Source organism: Prionailurus viverrinus, chromosome E1 (genome assembly GCF_022837055.1).
Source record: "Prionailurus viverrinus isolate Anna chromosome E1, UM_Priviv_1.0, whole genome shotgun sequence".
Classification (NCBI taxonomy): Eukaryota; Metazoa; Chordata; class Mammalia; order Carnivora; family Felidae; genus Prionailurus; species Prionailurus viverrinus.
Genome location: NC_062574.1, coordinates 14,446,665 through 14,465,376, shown reverse-complemented (window position 1 = coordinate 14,465,376; position 18,712 = coordinate 14,446,665). Strand labels below are relative to the sequence as shown.

Genomic DNA, 18,712 nt, shown 5'->3' with positions numbered 1-18,712 from the left:
GCCTCACTGCTGATAACTGATAAAACTAGGACTTGAACTTAGGACTTCCCAAAGCCCAAGCTGTTAACCTCTGCACTATCCTGCCTCTGACATATCAGATGCTGGACAAAATTAATGAAATCTATCAGGCTGCCAGCCTCTAAGAGAGATACAAGGACTTGTAGGCAAGCACTCATGGAAGGATTTCCCAAGTCCAACAGTAATATGAAGGGGGAAAACAACCAAAGGTGAATAACAGTATGTACGACATGCCCTAATAATGTAAGAAAAGGGAGAGAACCATGTTTATATGTACACACACACACACACACACACACACGTTTTACCTATTTAAAAATATTTCTTTAAAATATTTGAAAAGGCAATCATTCCTCTGCTAGATCTTTTTATCTCTATTCCCACTGACCTAAAAGCCACCCCCAACACCACAACCTAGAAACTTTTCCAACTAGAACCCAGCTTTTCAAAGTCACAAAGGTTCTATGCCCACAGGGCCTCAAATTAGCCCTCATGCCCCAATTTATTACCAGTTCAAGATGCTTCCTCATGAAACGGGCCCTTTTATACTCAATCTTTCAAAACTAGAATGAGTCCTATTAGATGTCTAATCTTTCTTGAACTTGTTCTTCTTTATTGATGTAGCCTGAGAAGTTCCTCTTTACACAGGAAAGGGAGAACATTATGGTGTCACTCACTGTGCTACTTGGATAAATAGCAAGATACAGGTATCTGTGTTTGACTTCTGAAATTAGAATACCACTTTTCCAACCCAGTTCTGAGTTGATAATTAGGCATGGATTTTTCTCTTTTGACTCCCCAGGTTAATGGGTGTTAGACATTTCCAATCTATGTACTATGACCTATATAAACATGCAGGAGGGGCGCCTGGGTGGCTCAGTCGGTTGAGCGTCTGACTTCTGCTCAGGTCATGCTCTCACAGTTCGTGGGTTTGAGCCCTGTGTCAGGCTCTATGCTGACAGCTCAGAGCCTGGAGCCTGCATCGGATTCTGTGTCTCCCTCTCTCTCTGCACCCCCGCCCTCTGCTCACGCTCCGTCTCTCTCCCTCTCTCAAAAATAAATAAACATTAAACATGCAGGAAAAGCAAACCCTAAGATGTTAGTAGTGGTCAACACTAGATGGTACAAACACATTGTTTGTCTGCACTTTCAAATTTTTTACAGTAAGGATGTGTTGGCTTTGTAACTTTTTAAAGGCAATAAAAATACCAAAATGAAAAGAAAAAGAGGTTTGCCCTACTTAAAGCCATTGACAATTTCCTCCAACAACCAAGACGCAAAGAAACATCACTAGTATCTTCTGCATGTTTGAGTTCACAATGCCTAAAGCACCGTCTAAAAGAGTAGCCCTCAAATTTTAATCAACAAACTGCAGGACAAAAAATTCAGTCAATTTCCATCCTACCTAATTTAGTGAATGAAACAGTACTGCTTTTGTTGAATTAACAACGCAGACATGACAAGTAAACAATGAGAAATTCCAGAAACAAATTATTTCCAGCATCCAGAAGTACATTATTTGGGCCCAGCCCACTGACCACTACCCATACATACCACAGCACCAAACAAGAAAGTGTTCCTGCAGAAGGCTCAGTCTCTCTCCTACTCCAACTTTCTCACATGATCCTCCAAATTACCGTATGTTTAGATACCTGCAAACCCTCTGCTGTGCCACACCTCCTCTGCCTTTGCCCGTGCTGTCTCTTCTACTTGGAACACTCTCTTCTCACCTGGCCTAGTTAACTTTTCCAAGAAGTCTTCCAAAGTGACTCCCCTTTTCCTCACTACAACCCATGCTTCCACCTGGACTGAACCAAGTAGCCCTTCCCCATGCTTCGACGGTACCCAACGCACACCTCCCTCATGACACTTACCACAATATACTTGGTCATCATTATTTGTAGACTTCATATTTGTAAATTCAGCTACTTGCTAAAACTTATTAGTAACACCAAAATCAATCCCCATGGTGTTTCCGCAGACACTCGTGGACACACAGAGTGGCAAAAAATTCAAGTTCCCTGATACACCTGTTCCCAGCTGAGGTCCAACAAGGTGACTCTCTGCCTTATTGTTCAAGTTCTCATACTTTAAACAAGGGCCCTTTTCATAGCCTATTAGTGCCATGCCTTTCACATTTGTGTGCTTTTTGTTGGTGATTTCACTGTTTAAAATGGCCTCCAAGCACAGTGCTTGAAATGCTGTCTAGTGTTCCTAAGTGCAAGAAGGCTGGGATGTGCCTTACAGAGAAAATGTGTGTATTTGTTCAGGCACAAGTTATAGTGCTGCCGGCCAGGAGTTACCAATATATATTAAATAAAGTGACTTTAAACAGAAACCTACATAAAACAAGATTATGTACTAATCACCTGATGAAATTCTTATAACCAGAGGCTCACAGAAACCTAATCCTGTTTTTCCTTTAGAAGCAATGGTTCAGTATTCACTAATTCAGTGTCTGTGGTGACTTTATAGCACATAACTACCGCAAATGACAATAACCAACTGTATGCTGAAACATTCTGTTTACATAGCCATTACTTCCAGCAGATCAGAAGCTGGCAAACGAGGCCCACAGGCCAAAGGCAGGCTGCCACCAGTCTTTGTAAATAAAGTTTTACTGGAACACAGCCATGCTCATTCAGTTAGGTACCGTCTATGGCTATTTTAGCACTACAACTGCAGAGGTGAGTAGTTGTAAAAGAGACCATAGGACCTGTAAAGCCTCAAATATTGACTATATGGTCTTTTACAGGAAAGGCTTGCTGACCCATGTACTAGACTGTAAACTCTTTGAGGTAGTAACAATGTTGTATTCATCTTTACAACCCTAGAACAGAGGCACAATAGGACAGGTAAACTAACCTTTAGTCTGGTTAAACACTGGACCCAGAAGGCAGCCGTCTACTCCAAAATCTCAAGAATAACTGCAGTAAATTCTGGACTGGACATGAACAAGTTCTGGGGAGGTGGGGGGGGGGGGAGAACTATGCAAAGAAATAAAATAAATATTGGAATGTGACAGAAGGAACAGGAACAAAAGGAAAAAAAAACAAGGCAAACAATATCATTTGGTGGATGAAATAGGATATGAGATTCAAATAAGGAAAGGCCAAATGACTGTTATTAGGAGCTACTGAAGTACAGTCCAGACTGAACCCCAAAACCATTTTGAAGGGCCAAAAGGAAGGAAGGCTTGTCAAGAGTTTGGCCAAATACACAATGACATTTCATTACCTAAAGCCATTTTCCACACATGGCACCAAACAAGTTATACAGTAACCACAGTCAGCTGGGAAAAGGAAATCAAATCATGCCAAAACACGAGAACTCAATGAAGTTGGAGAGACAAACATCTGTTAACGACTCCCATTCTCACTTGCTCATTCTTCCCCAGTCAACAGACACAAGTTACATTGGATTCAAGACACAAACAGAGCAGTTCCCTGGCCTTTCAGTGTGAAAACGGTCTCTGATCCTATAATCTCCTTAATTAACTCACTGTCTGCAACAACTTGTTTGCTAAGCAGTACCTTTTTCTGATTTCCAAAGGGACCTGAGGCATAGCAGAAGGCACACCCGCTAAATAAAGAATGCTTGGGACCCTTGTGACACCGAATTTGAGTAGCCTAGCTGTCAGGGGTAGAGTTTAAATAGAAGTCTCAATTAGTTTAAAAGGATGCCATTTACAGTTGAGGTTGGCAGTCCCTCCCCAGGTAGCATGTTCAACCCAAACCACATCTCAAGGCTAAAAACCAACAACCCACAAGCTAACCTCCTGCAGCCACTCAGAGAGAGATCCAAAACCTGTGCTTGGCAGAGAGAGAACAAACTAGTGGGGACTCTACTATCATTACTAACAACTACTTGAAACTACAAACTTTCTGTTTCTTATTCATGGATGTAAATTTTAGTAGTTTGTGCTAGAAATGGGAATTGTCAAAGGAGTAATTCTTAGTAAGGCTAATCATCCAAAAAAGACAACTAAAATGAACAAGCAATGCTCAGCAAATATTTAAATTACACAGATAAGTTAAGCAAATGACACATACCTTCATAATGAAATATTCAGCCACACTAAGAACATACTAAGAAAAGATACTCTTGGACAAGTAGAAATAGAGTCTGTTTTGCTATAATCCTTGTTTTGAAAATATATGTTTGTTCCATTGTGATAAATATGTTAGGGAACATTTTGAGTAGAACACAAATTTTGCATCTCCTTATGCATGATTCTGTTCATGAGAAACACCGGGTGAACATAGGAAACTGCACTCAGCTGAACCCAGCTACACAGGAATATAAAACACACACACACACACACACACACACACACACGCTCACACGCTCACTCACTCTCTCTCTCCAAATATCTACCAGCTACTGCAGTTCACCATGTGAATTCACAGATGCTAAACCTACCCACACGTGATGTTATACCTACTCGTACAATTCCAAATAACCTTCCCTCCATCACTTCACAAGAATCCACAAGCTATCATCCTTCTCTTTAAAAAAGAGTGTAACAGGGGGCACCCAGGTGGCTCAGTTGGTTAAGCATGCGTCTTCAGCACAGGTCTCACAGTTTGTGAGTTCGAGCCCCGTATCGGGTGAGCTTGAGCCCCGCTTCAGGATTCCCTCTCTGCCTCTCACTCACTCGCGCACCCTCTCTCTCACTCTCTCACCAAAAAAAAAAAAAAAAAAAAAGTGGAACGGGAACCTTTAGTCCTTCTGAAGCCCATTTCTGTAGGCAAAGTTCATTTCTTTTTCAAAATAGTATTTTTGTACTTCTAAATTTTTTCTAATGTTTATTTATTATTTTGAGACAGACACAGAGCATGAGTGGGGGAGGGGCAGAGAGAGAAGGAGACACAGAATCCGAAGCAGGGTCCAAGGCTCCAACCCGTCAGCACAGAGCCTGACGTAGGGCTCGAACCCACGGACTGTGGACCACGAGATCATGACCTGAGCCGAAGTCTGATGCTCAACTGACTGAGCCACGCAGGCACCCTAGTATCTTTTTATTTCTTAATCAATGGATAATGTATAAAATTGCACAACTGCCTTATTAGGTTTATATCTTTTTTTAATACATCACTGAGGAAGTTTTTGAGTATTGTGCCCCATCCCCATCTTCCCCATAAGCTCTGTGGTTTTTACTGTGTGATTTTACATAGTACAGGGAATTTTAGGAAGTATGTTACATTATAACAGAACCGATTGTATGTCCAGCTGATAATTTAAAAAACCAAACTATAGATTAGTATATACAGATATCCCTTGCTTTTCAAAAGTTCATGCTGTATCATTTTATTTTTACGAAAGACCTACAATAGTACCACTTTTGCTAACTGAAAGAAATCCAAAGGGGATTTTGGCTTTTATAAAAAAGCTGAAAAGCGAAACTAGCATTCAGCATTTGTTTTCAGAGGCAGCGCGTACCTCGAGTGGCACCACCAAGCTCCTTCTCTGGGAACTACACTCGTCACCTCAGCATCAGGCCACCAGAGCTCTGAACTGTGTCTGCAAGCATCTGTGCTTTGTCTGATCTATTCTGTGCATCCATTAGCAAGATGTGTCTTATGGTATCAGAACAGCCTAAAAGAGGGTATTTTGGGGGTCTGGGAACGTCGAAAAAATTTTCCATACAAATTAATGGCAATGGTTTCTTTGCTTTATGCCATTTCGGCTTACAAAACATTTCATAGTAATGCTCTATTTTCAGATAGCAGGAGACATGTGCATAGGATAATCCCATTTTTGTTAAAAATATATTCCATGTGTCTACAAGTATGTGTGTACGTGTACACACTTATAAATGCTTGGAAAAAAGGTCTGGTAGGGCCTCCATCAAATAGTTAATAGTGGTGTCTCTGAAGGCAAGAATACAAGGGACTCTCATTTTAAACTTCATGGACACTGATTTAGATACAGTGCTATCCGTATTGGTATTACTTCTGCAATTAAAAAAAAAAAAATCCCCCTTAAAAAAAATAAATCTGTTCTAAGAGAAGTACTGAAAAGAGGATCATCACACAATCTGATTATGTCCCAGCTTAAAATCCTACTGCTTAAAATCCTTAATATCCGATATCCAAATTCCTCAGTATTTATGAAGGATCTGCTCCCCTCTACCGTCTCCAGCCTCATTCCTCAGTTTCTTCCATCATTTATATATTCAACTAAGATTTATTTAAATTCCTGTAAATGTGGGCACTGGGGATAAAGTAAGTGAACAACTAGATATGGACCTCTCACAGAGCCATGAATCCAGCAAGGGAAAGATTTTAACCAACAACAACAAAACTGTACCCAAAAGTACTTAATTAAAAATGTGGTTACAAAGGGGTAACATCCAGGCTCAGGGATCAGAAAAAGCTTCCCTGGAAAAGGGAAATGATATTTAGACTGAGAATTTAAGGAAAAGAATGGGACTGATAGAGAAAAGCACTGCAGAAAGAGAGAATGTGTGATAGCCAAGAGTCAGAAAAGAACTTGGGCCCTTCACGAAGAAACCAGTACAACAGGGCTGGGGGTGGGGGGGTGGAAGAGAAGTATGGTGAGAAGGTATGGTCAGAAGTTGCAGGGGCCAAATCATGTGGGGCCCAGTATACTACAGTACAGATTTTGGACACGACTCTGAGAGCAAACAGAAACAACTGAAGACTTTCAATCAAAAATGTGTATCTGGAAGCTCACTTAGGTTACTATCTAAAAAAAAGGCCTGGGGTGCCTGGTGGCTCATTCAGTTAAGCGTCCAACTCTTGATTCTGGCTCAGGTCATGATCTCATGGTCCATGGGATCAAGCCTTGCACTCACAGTGCAGAGCCTGCTTGGAATTCTCTCTCTCCTATCTCTCTGCCCCTGACTCTTGCTTGCGCACACACATATGCACTCACTCAAAATAAATAAATACACATTAAAAAATAGTAAAATAAGGGGTACCTGGCTGGCTCAGTAGGTTAAATGTCCGACTGTTGGTTTCAGCTCAGGTCATAATCTAATAGTTCATGGGTTTGAGCCCTACATTGGGCTCTCCTCTGACAGCGCAGAGCCTGCTTGGGATTCTCTCTCTCTCTCTCTCTCTCTCTCTGTCTCCCTGCTCGCTCTCAAAAAAAAAAAAAAAAATCCTAAAAAAAATTTTTTTAATTAAAAAATAGTAATAAAAGAAAAAAAGAAAAAGAAATGTCAAAGGAGGACCAAGAATAAATGTGAAAAGACCATTAGGAACTTTTTCAAAGGTCTGTGGATTACCAATGAGAACTTGGACTAGGATGATGGTAGTGGAAATCGAGAAAAGTATATATATAGTATAGCCTCAGTTCCCAAGCCTCAGGTCTCAGAGAGGAAATGCCCTTACATCATCCTTCAGCTGCAAAATGCCTAACCCTTCCGAAACCCTGCCCAAATTAGGTGCCCTGGCCCTGTTCTTCTGTAGCCTCTCATGCTCCCCTTTATCATAGCACTTGGCACACTGCACTATAATCACATATGTATGTTTTTGTCTTCCCCACATGACTGAGTGCTCCCTGAGGTCAAAGATCATTTTTGGTTGTTTTTGGTTGTTTTAATCTCTATCTGTACCCCCAATGCCTAATCACTCAAATGTCTGTGACTAAATCCCCACTTCTTGTCAACTATAGGTTCCAAGGAATGGAGAGAACAAGCCAAGTTCTTGGGCCTTCTCTAAAAAAGAAAATATGGGAAGCAGACTTAGGGTTTGAGAAAGCAGGTGAAAAAGGAAGGGAGGTTTCCTGGCTGGATAAATGAAGAGCTATGAAACTGCAGACTTCTTCCCCTGGTGCTGGCAGTCTCAAACTAAAAGCCCAACCTCACAGATGTAAATTTAAGAGAAATTAAGGAAAGTAATTACCCAAGAATAAGTAAGCTGAAAATACATAAACAACATGAATAGTTACGAAAGAAATGACCACTTCACTCCGCTTATATCTTTAATCATTTGAAATTCCTACTAAACTTACATTCATATATTAGTAAAATTAAAAATAAAATAATTAATAAAACTTAATACACCTAATGACAGCCCATAAACTGAAAATGCCTTCTCTGAGATGCAAACAAGAATAAAAACATAAATGGGGCGCCTGGGTAGCTGAGTCTGTTGAGCATCTGACTTCGGCTCAGGGCATGATCTCCCAGTTCGTGAGTTCGAGCCCCACATCGGGCTCTGTGCTGACAGCTCAGAGCCTGGAGCCTGCTTCAGATTCTGTGTCCCCCTCTCTCTCCGCCCCACCCCTGCTTGTGCTCTGTCTCTGTCTTTCAAAACTGAATAAACATTAAAAAAAAAAAAAAGAATAAAAACATAAACTTATAAACACAGTACTTAAAAATCAATGAGGCACAATGGGAGAGTGAGATCTATAGAGTATTAGTTACAACCTTAACCTTTACAAAGGATACTCCCCAACCTTGAGGCCAAGGTCAAAGAAAGCCATAAAATGCTTTCTCAAATTGCTGTTGCTGCTTTCATTTTATTTATTTATTTATTTATTTATTTATTTATTTATTTAAACGTTTATTTATTTTTTTAGAGAGAGATACAGCACAAGCAGGGGAGGGGCAGAGAGGGAGACACAGAATCCAAAGCAGGCTCCAGGTTCCAGACTCTGAGCTGTCAGCACAGAGCCCGACAAAGGGCTCGAACCCAGAAACTGTGAGATCGTGACCTGAGCCAAAGTGGGATGCTTAACCGACAGCCACCCAGGCACCCCCCTGCTTTCATTTTAAAGACAGACAGTGGAGCTAACCCAATAGAATGACTCCTCTCTTATTCATACAGGCTTCCAATTTGGGGCTGCAATATCCAAACTAGAAAAGGGCAACAGTGAGACAGTCTACCTTCAGTCTCTCCTGAAGCACCCCATGCAAATCATGGCACATAGCAAACTGGAAGTTTCATTCATAAGCAATGTCTACTTTCCAAGTCATGCAGAAAAGAGCTAAAGAAGGACATAAAAAGAGAAAATGGCAATTTTAAATTAAACCACAAAGAAGTCCTCCTATTCTACTACTTTTGATTCATTCTTAGCAGACAACAATGTCTCCAACTTCAAAGAGAAAAAAGTAAACATCTTTCTCCTCTAATACCCACAAACTTACCTGATCCCCAATTACCTGCCCCCATCTCCCTCAAGTGTAAGAAGGATCTCTCACCTTCAGTCAGGCTAATCTCTGCACTTGTGCTCCAGATTCTACTCTCTTCCAATCCTCTGCAAGGACGTCTCCCTGCCATCTATCTCCTTACTCTCTTAGACCTTCAGCCTATTTATCACTGTTTTCTCCTCAAGTGACTAAATCTACTCTCATGACTTCAATTCCATCTATAAGGGGATGCCTTCAAATATCTTCATCTCTAACTTAGAACACTCTCCCCACTTTTGATATGTTAGCCTTTAAATCTCTTTTCAATGTCCTACAGAAATTCCAGCATGTCCAAAACTAAACTCACTGTTTTTCTCCTAAAACCAATTCTACCTCTATTCCCTATCTCAAGGAATAGACCAGTACTCACCCGGTTTCCAAGCCAGAAACACCTAAATAGGTATTACTTTTGACTTCCTCTTGTCCTTCAGCTCCCCATGTCCAATCAGGTCCTTTGGATTCTACCTCATTAATATATATCGTATATCTGTTCACTTCTCCCCATCTCCAGAGCTATTTCCTGGTTCAGATCTTTTTCACATCTTACTTGGATTATTGTAGCAAACTCTCATTCTTATTTCTAAGAAGTAATTTGTCAGATACACATTTTAGAGATATAACTCTGGCTGCTTTGTGAAAAGTTTGGAGAAGGGTAAGATTAGAAGGATAGACAGGAGAAGGGTAAGATCACACCATCATTCACTCCACTATGAATTTTACTCTCAAGGCACAATGAACCAGCCATTTGCAGTTTTCCAACTATGAGCTCTCTCTAGCTTCACAAAATCACAACGGAATTCGAAAGCATCATATTGGTGACTCCAAAGCCAAAGCAGCAAAAAATTCTCATCCTATACTAAGTAAATCTTCCTCTAGAAAAACTAGTTTTACTAAATTCTACAGTGCCACATAGTGGTGAGAGAGGGAAGCATATAATAAAGTGAAAGAAGTGTAGCTGGAAGTGAGAGATGACATCAGAGAGCCTGAAGTGATTTACCTTCCCTGTGATTAATGGTAAATGTCTGTGCACTGATACCCAGTTGCATGTACTGGGGCACCCATGTTTACTTAGTTAGTCTTGCTCATTAGATCACCCTCAGCAACTTACATCACTTGGGCTCAGGCTGCCCAGCCCATTCTCCTGCTCAGAATCCTTCCCAGATTCAGTGCCCTGGGAGGACCGAGGATGTGATGGGTGGATCCAGATCTCTAAGCGAGTGGTGTCATCTCCAACATGCCGGAAAGTAGACTTCTTTCCTTTCCGCCATTGGTCAGGGCTCAGTTCCAACTCCTCATGTTGCTTTTTTTCCATCTGTTCTGCCTGTACAATATACAAACACATAAGCTCAGACTCCCCCGGAATTCAGCTAATAAAAAGAGGCGCTCACCTCACCTGAGTTTGTTGCCCAGGGGCTATAAAAAGTAAAGACTTTGCTATAGTCCCAAAGTAGCAAAGTATCATCTGCTTTGTCTCATAGGCGTTATTAATTCCATAAACAAGATGCACACCCAAGGGCCCTGGAGAACTTTCCTAAACATGAGTTTGGTTCTGCATAGAGGCTGACTGACTCCATCAGCACAGCCCAATGGGACCCCCTGAGGCCATCATAAGTCATTCCCCTGAGGACACAGAGGCACTAAGAGAAACACATTCTGTTAGGAAGGAATGAGTCTGCCTGCATCCCCACTCACCTTTCGTTTGGTCTCTTCAAACAAGCTCATGAGACTCTCCTTGGCAGTCAGGATAGGGTTGCTGGCAGCTAAACTGCGCATATAGTAATAGACAGCATCAAGCTTCCTCCTCTGCAGAAAGAGGCCAAAGACATCGAGTCAACCAATTCTTTTTCTGACTCCAGCCCGAGTCAGCTGACCTAGAAAATTACTATCTCTCCCAGGCTGTGAGGAATTCCAATAAGAAAATCAGAATGCTATCCACGGAAGAAGCCATGGCAACTACATCAGAGAGCTCTTCTTGCACAGTACTGTATCTTATGAGCCAAGTGCTCACAAGGGGGAGAAAAAGAATGAAGAGCCTCATGAAATATAAAATCCAGTTACCTTTTGGTTTTAGAAAAATACAAGGTTCAGCTCACTAATTAGTATTTTAAAAATTATAAACAATGGCAACATCACTGATTAAATATAGTGAGACAAGTGACCATCACTTTATAGATTTTACCTCTAAGCCTAAGGACACTGCCCCACAGGCATTATTATTCCCATTTTAGAAATGAGGAAAAGGAAGCTCAAAGAGATTGCTGTCCAACAACCTAAGTTGTCCAACAAGGTCTCCAAGCCAAATCCCGGGTAAGCCAATATATGAACCTTGGACTGTCTGGTTCCTACGTTCACGTTTTCACTATACCACACTGACTCTACTGAGGAAGGGAAATACAAACTACTATCCAATGAATTCAGCAAATAAATACTTCAAGTCAGTTTTACAACCAGTTAATAAGGAAAAGAAGTAAAACAGAGAGGACAGAAAGGAGAAAAAAAAAGAAAACACTGAAATAAAGGGAGAAGGAATGTCAAAAACCCTTTCTCTCTTCAAGTTCATATACACTTTTCCCCTTTTTTCTGTCTCAAAATGCATCTAGAATACTAACTTCTCTCTCTCCCCAGTAACTCATTCCTCAAAACTTCCATTTTAAACAAACAAACAAACAACAATAACAAAAAACCTTACATCTTGTATTCTGCTAGCATGGTTAAAGATACACATTCTAAGGTCAACTGCCTGAGTTTGAACTGGTCCTGCCATTTATTAGGTATAACTCAAAAGAAATCAACCTAGAGGTTTCCTTATCTGTAAAATGGAGATGTTTACACACATATGGCTCCCAAAAAGATTAAAATTCATATAATGCATACACTTTAACAGAATATCTGACATACTATTACAGTCAGTTCAATGGGGACTATTTGTTTTTTAAGATTTTATTTTTAAGTAATCTCTAGTACACCCAATGTGGGGCTCAAACTCACAACCCCTAGGTCAAGAGTTGCATGCTCTACTGACTGAGCCAGCCAGGTGCCTCCAATGGGGGCTATTTTTAGTATTATTCTATTCCATACTAATCTCAGTCTATACCACTCACTTGATTTTAGGCTGTTTTGTCAATTCTACAATGATTTTTTCATATTTTAACATCTCTGAAATTGATTTACAATCAATATCTACCATTATATCTCATTTATAATAACTCACATATTCTTTCTTAGTGGTCCAGAAAATAACAGTGCATTTAACAATCAACGCATCACATTTCATGAAGTCTAATTTGTATCACTGTCTACACACCTCACTTGTCTTTTCAATACTTTTTTTCAGATCATATCATATATTCATCATTCAGAGGACCTAGCAAAGCACTGTGCACAAGCATGTTCTCATTGAATTCTTGAGATTCACTGAAATACTGATAGAAGACACAGAAAACTGAGAAAGTGACACTAAAAGACAAGTAGGATAAAAGACAGAAAGAGAGGGACAGAGGAAAAGAACTTGAAAGGACTACTAATTTAGGTCAGAGATTTATGAAAGAAAAATATACCAATTTAATCAGAATGGGGAAAAGCCATTGAGGGAATTCAGTAAAGCTGTAAGGCTAAGATCAATGCTCAAAAATCAATTATATTTCTATACGTTAGTAATAAACAACCTTTAAGAGAAATTAAGAAAATAATTCCACTTACAATAGCATCAAAAAGAATAACATACTTAGGAATGAATTTAATAACCAAGTGTAAACGTGTAAAACTTATATACTGAAGATTATAAAACGTGTCTGAAAGAAATTAAAGAAGACCTAAATAAATCAAAAACATCTGTGTAAATACTCCCCAAAGCAACTACACAGTCAACGTAATTCTTATGAAAATCCCAATGACTCTTTTTGCAGAAATGAAAAAACTGATCCTAAAATCCATATGGAATTACAAGAAACCCCAAATAGCAAAAATAATATTGAAAAAGAAGAATAAAGGTGGAAAACTCACATATCCTGATTTCAAAACTGACCACAAAGCTACAGTAATTAAAAGAATGCTGGCGTTGCTGGCATAAGGGTGGACATATGGGTCCATGGAAGAGAACTAAGAGCCCAGAAATAAACCATGCACCAAATGATTTTGAACAAGGATTCCAAGACTAGGCAATAGGGAAAGAACATTCAACAAATGGTACTGGAACGATTGATATCTATATGCAAAAGACTGAAGTTGGACTCTATTTCACACCAACTACAAAAATTAATGAAAAATGGATCAAAGATCTAAATACAGAAGCCATAACTATAAAAACTCCTAGAAGAAAACATAGCTTAACTCTGAATTTGATAATAGTTTCAAAGCTATGACACAAAAGCACAAGCAACAAAAGAAAAGATAAATAAATTGGACTTCATCAAAATTTAAAACTTTTGGGCATCAGAAGACATTATCAAGAAAGTGAAAAGACAGGGGCACCAGGGTGGTTCAGTTGGTTAAGCATCTGACTCTTGACTCCAGCTCAGGTCATGATCTCACAGTTTGTGAGTTTGAGCCCCGCAATGGGCTCTGCACTGTCAGTGCAGAGCTTGCTTGTGATTCTTTCTCTCCCTCTCTTTCTGCCCCTCCCTTGCTCCTCTCTAAGTTTATAAACTTAAAAAAAAAATTTTTTTTAAGAAAAAAATGGGCAAAGGATTTGAACAGACATTTCTCCAAATGGCCAGTAAGTACAGCTCAATAGCGTTAGTCATTAGGGAAATGCAAATCAAAACCACAATGAGATACTACTTCAAAATCAATAGATTTGTAGGTTAGCAACAAACTGATTCTAAAGCTAATACAGAAAAGCAGATCCAGAATAGCCTACACAATACTGACAAAGAAGAACATGGTCAGAAGACCAAACTCCCTCACTTCAAGACTTACTATAAAGCTACAGTAATCAAGACAATGGTACTGCCCAAGAACAGCCAAATAGATCAATGGAATGTAATAGAAAACCCAGAAAGAGACCCACACAGTTATGGTCAGCTGATCTTTGACAGAGGAGGAAAGGCAATTCAATGAAGAAGGGATCACCTTTTCAACAAATGGAGTTGAAACAACTGGACATCCACATGCAAAACAATGGATCTTGCACAGACCTTAAAACTTTCATAACAATTAACTCAAAATGGATCACAGAACCTAGATGTAAAATGCAAAACTACACAACTCCTAGAAGATAACACAGGAGAAAATCTAGGTAACCTTGGGTTTGGTGAAGAGTTCTTAGATATTAAACCATAAGCACAATCCACAAAAGAAAAAGTTGATAAGATGGATTTCATTAAAATTAAAAATCTTATTCTGTGCTGAGAAAATGAAAAGATATGGGGCACCTGGGTGGCTCAGTCAGTTAAGCGTCCAGCTCTTGGTTTCACCTCAAGTCATGATCTCATGGTTTGTGAGTTCAAGCCCCAGGTCAGGCTCCATGCTGACAGTGCAGAGCCTGCTTGGGATTCTTTCTCTCTCTCTCTCTCTTTCTCTCTCTCTCTCTGTCCCTCCTCTGCTCACTCTCCCCGTCTCTCTCTCAAAAATAAATAAATAAACTTAAAAAAAAATTTTTAATTAAAAAATAAAAAGAAAGAAAATGAAAAGATAAACCACACACAGAGAAAACATTCACAAAACACGTATCTGATAAAAGAGTGGTATTCAAAATATACTCTTGGGGGCGCCTGGGTGGCTCAGTTGGTTAAGCATCTGACTTGGGCTCAGGTGATGATCTTTTGGTTCATGAGTTTGAGCCCGGCATCAGGCTCTGTGCCGATAGCTCAGAGCCTGGAGCCTGCTTTGGATTCTGTGTCTCCCTCTCTCTCTGCCCCTCCCCAACTCACGCTCTGCCTCTCTTTCTCAAGAATAAATAAACATTAAAAAAATTTCAAAATTTTTTGTGCCTGTGTATCTCAGTCGGTTGAGCGTCCGACTTCGGCTCAGGTCATGACCTCACAGTTTGTGGGTTCGAGCCCTGCATCAGGCTCTGTGCTGACCAGTTGCTCAGAGCCTGGAGCCTGCTTCAGATTCTGTGTCTCCTTCTCTCTCTGCCCCTCCCCTGCTCACGCTTTGTCTCACTCTGTTTCTTAAAAATATATAAATGTAAAAAAAAAAAATTAAAAAAAAATTAAAAATATACCCTTTAAATAATTTTTTTAATATTTATTTATTTTTGGGAGATAGACAGAGTGGGGGAGGGGGAGAGAGAGAGGGAGACACAGAATCCGAAGCAGACTCCAGGCTCTGAGCCTGTCAGCACAGAGCCCAACGTGGGGCTTGAACCCACAAAGCACGGGATCATGACCTGGGCTGAAGTCAAGACGCTCAGCCGACTGAGCCACCCAGTCACGCCGAAAATATACTCTTAAAACTTAACAGTAAGAAAAAAAACAACCCAATTTAAAAATGGGCAAAAGATCAACACACCTCACAAAGAAGATGCACACAGATGGCAAATAAGCATACGAAAAGATGCTCACATCATATATCATTAGGGAACTGCAAAGTAAAATGAGATGATAACACTACACACCCATCAGAATGACCAAAATCCAAAACACTGATAACACTAAATGCTTATGAGGATGCAGAGCAACGGGAACTCTCACCCACGGCCAGCGGGAATGCAAAATGGCACAGCCACTTCAGAAGACAATTTGGCAGTTTCTTCCAAAACTACATCCGCTCTTACCATACAATCCAGCAATCACACCCTTTGGTATTTACTCAAATGAAATGAAAACTTATGTCCACACAAAGCCCTGCACACAAACATTTATAGCATTTTTATTCGTAATTGCCAAAACTCGTAAGCAACCAAGATGTCTTTCCATAGGGGAATGGATAAACCAACTGCGGAACATCCATACAATGGAGTACTATTACTCAACAATAAAAAGAAAAGAGCTATCAAGCCACAAAAATAAACCTAAATGCATATTACCAAATGAAAGAGGCAAAGCTGAAAATGCTACATACTGTATGGTTCCAACTATATGACATTCAAGAAAAAGCAAAACTACAGAGACAGTAAAAATTAAGATTGCTAGAGGTTCAGGGAGTGAGGGGGGATGAACGGGTGGAAGGTGGAACACAGGGTATTTTTAGGACAGTGAACTTACTCTGTATAACACTACAATGATGGATACATGTCATTACAGATTTGTTCAAATCCACAAAATGTACACAAAATATAAAAGTGAACCCTAATGTACACTATGGACTTTAGTTAGTGATAACGTATCAATGCTGTCTCATCAATTATAAACAAATGTATTACACTAATGCAAGATGTTAATGACTGGGAAAATGGAGGAGAGGAGAGATGAGGGAATATATAGGAACTCTGTACTTTCTGCTTACTTCTCTGCAAACCTAAAACTGACCAAAAAATTTAAAAAATAAGAAAAAAATATTAAAGAGATATCCCTTCACACTCACTAGGCTGGTCATAATCAAAAAAATGAAAAATAACAAATGTTGGTGAGAACGTGGAGGAACTGGAACCCTTGTACATTGCTGGTGGGAATGTAAAATGGTGCAGCCTCTATGAAGAAGTTTGGTGGTCCCTTAAAAAGTTAAACACAGGGGCGCCTGGGTGGCTCAGTCGGTTAAGCATCCGACTTCAGCCAGGTCACGATCTCGCGGTCCGTGAGTTCGAGCCCCACGTCGGGCTCTGGGCTGATGGCTCAGAGCCTGGAGCCTGCTTCCGATTCTGTGTCTCCCTCTTTCTCTGCCCCTCCCCCGTTCATGCTCTGTCTCTCTCTGTCTCAAAAATAAATAAAACGTTAAAAAAAAAATAAAAAAAATAAAAAGTTAAACACAGAATTACCATACAACCCAGCAATTCCACTCCTAGCTTGTTTCTTTGTTTTTTTGTTTTGTTTTGTTTTTTTGTTTTTTTAGAGAGTGGGAAAGAGAGAGAGAGAGCACATGGGCAGGGGAAGAGCAGAAGGAAAGGGAGAAAGAGAGAATCCCAAGCAGGCTCTGCACTGTCAGCTCAACATGGGGCTCAAACCCATGAACCATGAGATCATGACCTGAGCCGAAACCAACAGTCACATGCTTAACTGACTAAGGCACCCAGGTGCTCCTCCACTCCTAGATATAGACTCAAAAGAACTGAAAACAGATATTCAAACAAATACCTGTACTTGACAAAGCACTATTCACAAAAGGTGAAAGTTGAAAACAACCAAAACGTCCATCAACTAATGAATAAGTATGGTATATCGATGCAATGAGAGTATTACTTGGCCATACAAATGAAGTGCTGAGACATCCTACAACATAAATGAACCTCAAAAACTTTATGGTAAATGAAAGAAGCCAGATATAAAAGGTCACATACTAAGATTGCATTTACATGAAACATTCAATAGATAGATCCTGAGACAGAAATAAACTAATGATCGCCAGAGGCTGAGAGGTGGAAGGAATGGAGAGTAATGGGTGTGGGGTTTCCTTTTGGGGTGAAGAAAATGTCTTGGAACTAGACAGAGTTGATGGTTGCACAATACTGTTAATGTACTAAAGACAATAAAAAGTGAGTGAAGATATTTAATAGATTTTGAAGGAAGTGTACTCTGTAAACCATGTTATTTAATCAATAATTTCAATCCATAATTAAATAGTAGGAATTTTTTGGAATCTTTTGTAGAGTAAAGGGGAATAAAAAAAAATTTTTTTTTTAATTTTTTTTTTTTAACGTTTATTTATTTTTGAGACAGAGAGAGACAGAGCATGAACGGGGGAGGGTCAGAGAGAGAGGGAGACACAGAATCTGAAACAGGCTCCAGGCTCTGAGCGGTCAGCACAGAGCCCGACGCGGGGCTCGAACTCACGGACTGTGAGATCATGACCTGAGCCGAAGTCGGCCGCTTAACCGACTGAGCCACCCAGGTGCCCCGGGGAATAAAAATTTTTAATTCAAAAAAAATTTTTTAATTCAAACATTGTTTATTTGGGCAATGAATTTTACAAAATTATGAAAATGCTACCTGCTAAATGACATGTTAGCTACTTTACACTTAAATCTTTGATACCTACCATTGACCTTCCCCCCCTTCAATTCAGCTTCCTTACTAGGGGCCATTATCAGCTCCCAGGACTCTCTGTTAGAAGTACATTTAGAGAAGTCTGGTAAGATCTAGGAAGATACAATTTGGAACTAAGTGCTTCTGCTAAGGGGGCTCCTTAGGTGGAAAGCTAAGAGGAATATCTGGGGAAAAGAAGGATCTGACTACTTAAGGATAGGTGAGGACAAGGAAAAGTGAAAAGGATTCTTATTTTCCTTCTGGAAATGAGTAACCTCATTCAACAGGACAGGGAAGGGAAGCAACAAGATTAAGATTCAGAGCAGAAGCCTTGGTCAAAAACAAAGAGTGGTGTTTGGCTGGGGCATGAGCACTCCCTTAGGAACTGAAGGGCGATGAAAGTGGATCAAGTACAGATTCAACTGAAGTAAGGATCACTGACAACTTACCTCTGAGAGGAACAAAAGGA

General features: G+C 40.0%; 1 protein-coding gene across 4 annotated transcripts in view; it reads right to left on the bottom strand.

Annotated features, from left to right (window-relative positions):
• SMG6 (SMG6 nonsense mediated mRNA decay factor) overlaps positions 1-18,712 on the bottom strand; it is a 228,090-nt gene that overhangs the window by 200,474 nt on the left and 8,904 nt on the right. For all 4 annotated transcript variants that reach the window (XM_047832481.1, XM_047832478.1, XM_047832480.1 and 1 more), the window contains 2 exons: positions 10,874-10,984; positions 10,290-10,502 (listed from right to left, as the gene is read on the bottom strand). In XM_047832481.1, coding sequence (XP_047688437.1) covers positions 10,290-10,502; positions 10,874-10,984 — 324 coding nt within the window. The remainder of the gene's footprint in view (positions 1-10,289; positions 10,503-10,873; positions 10,985-18,712) is intronic.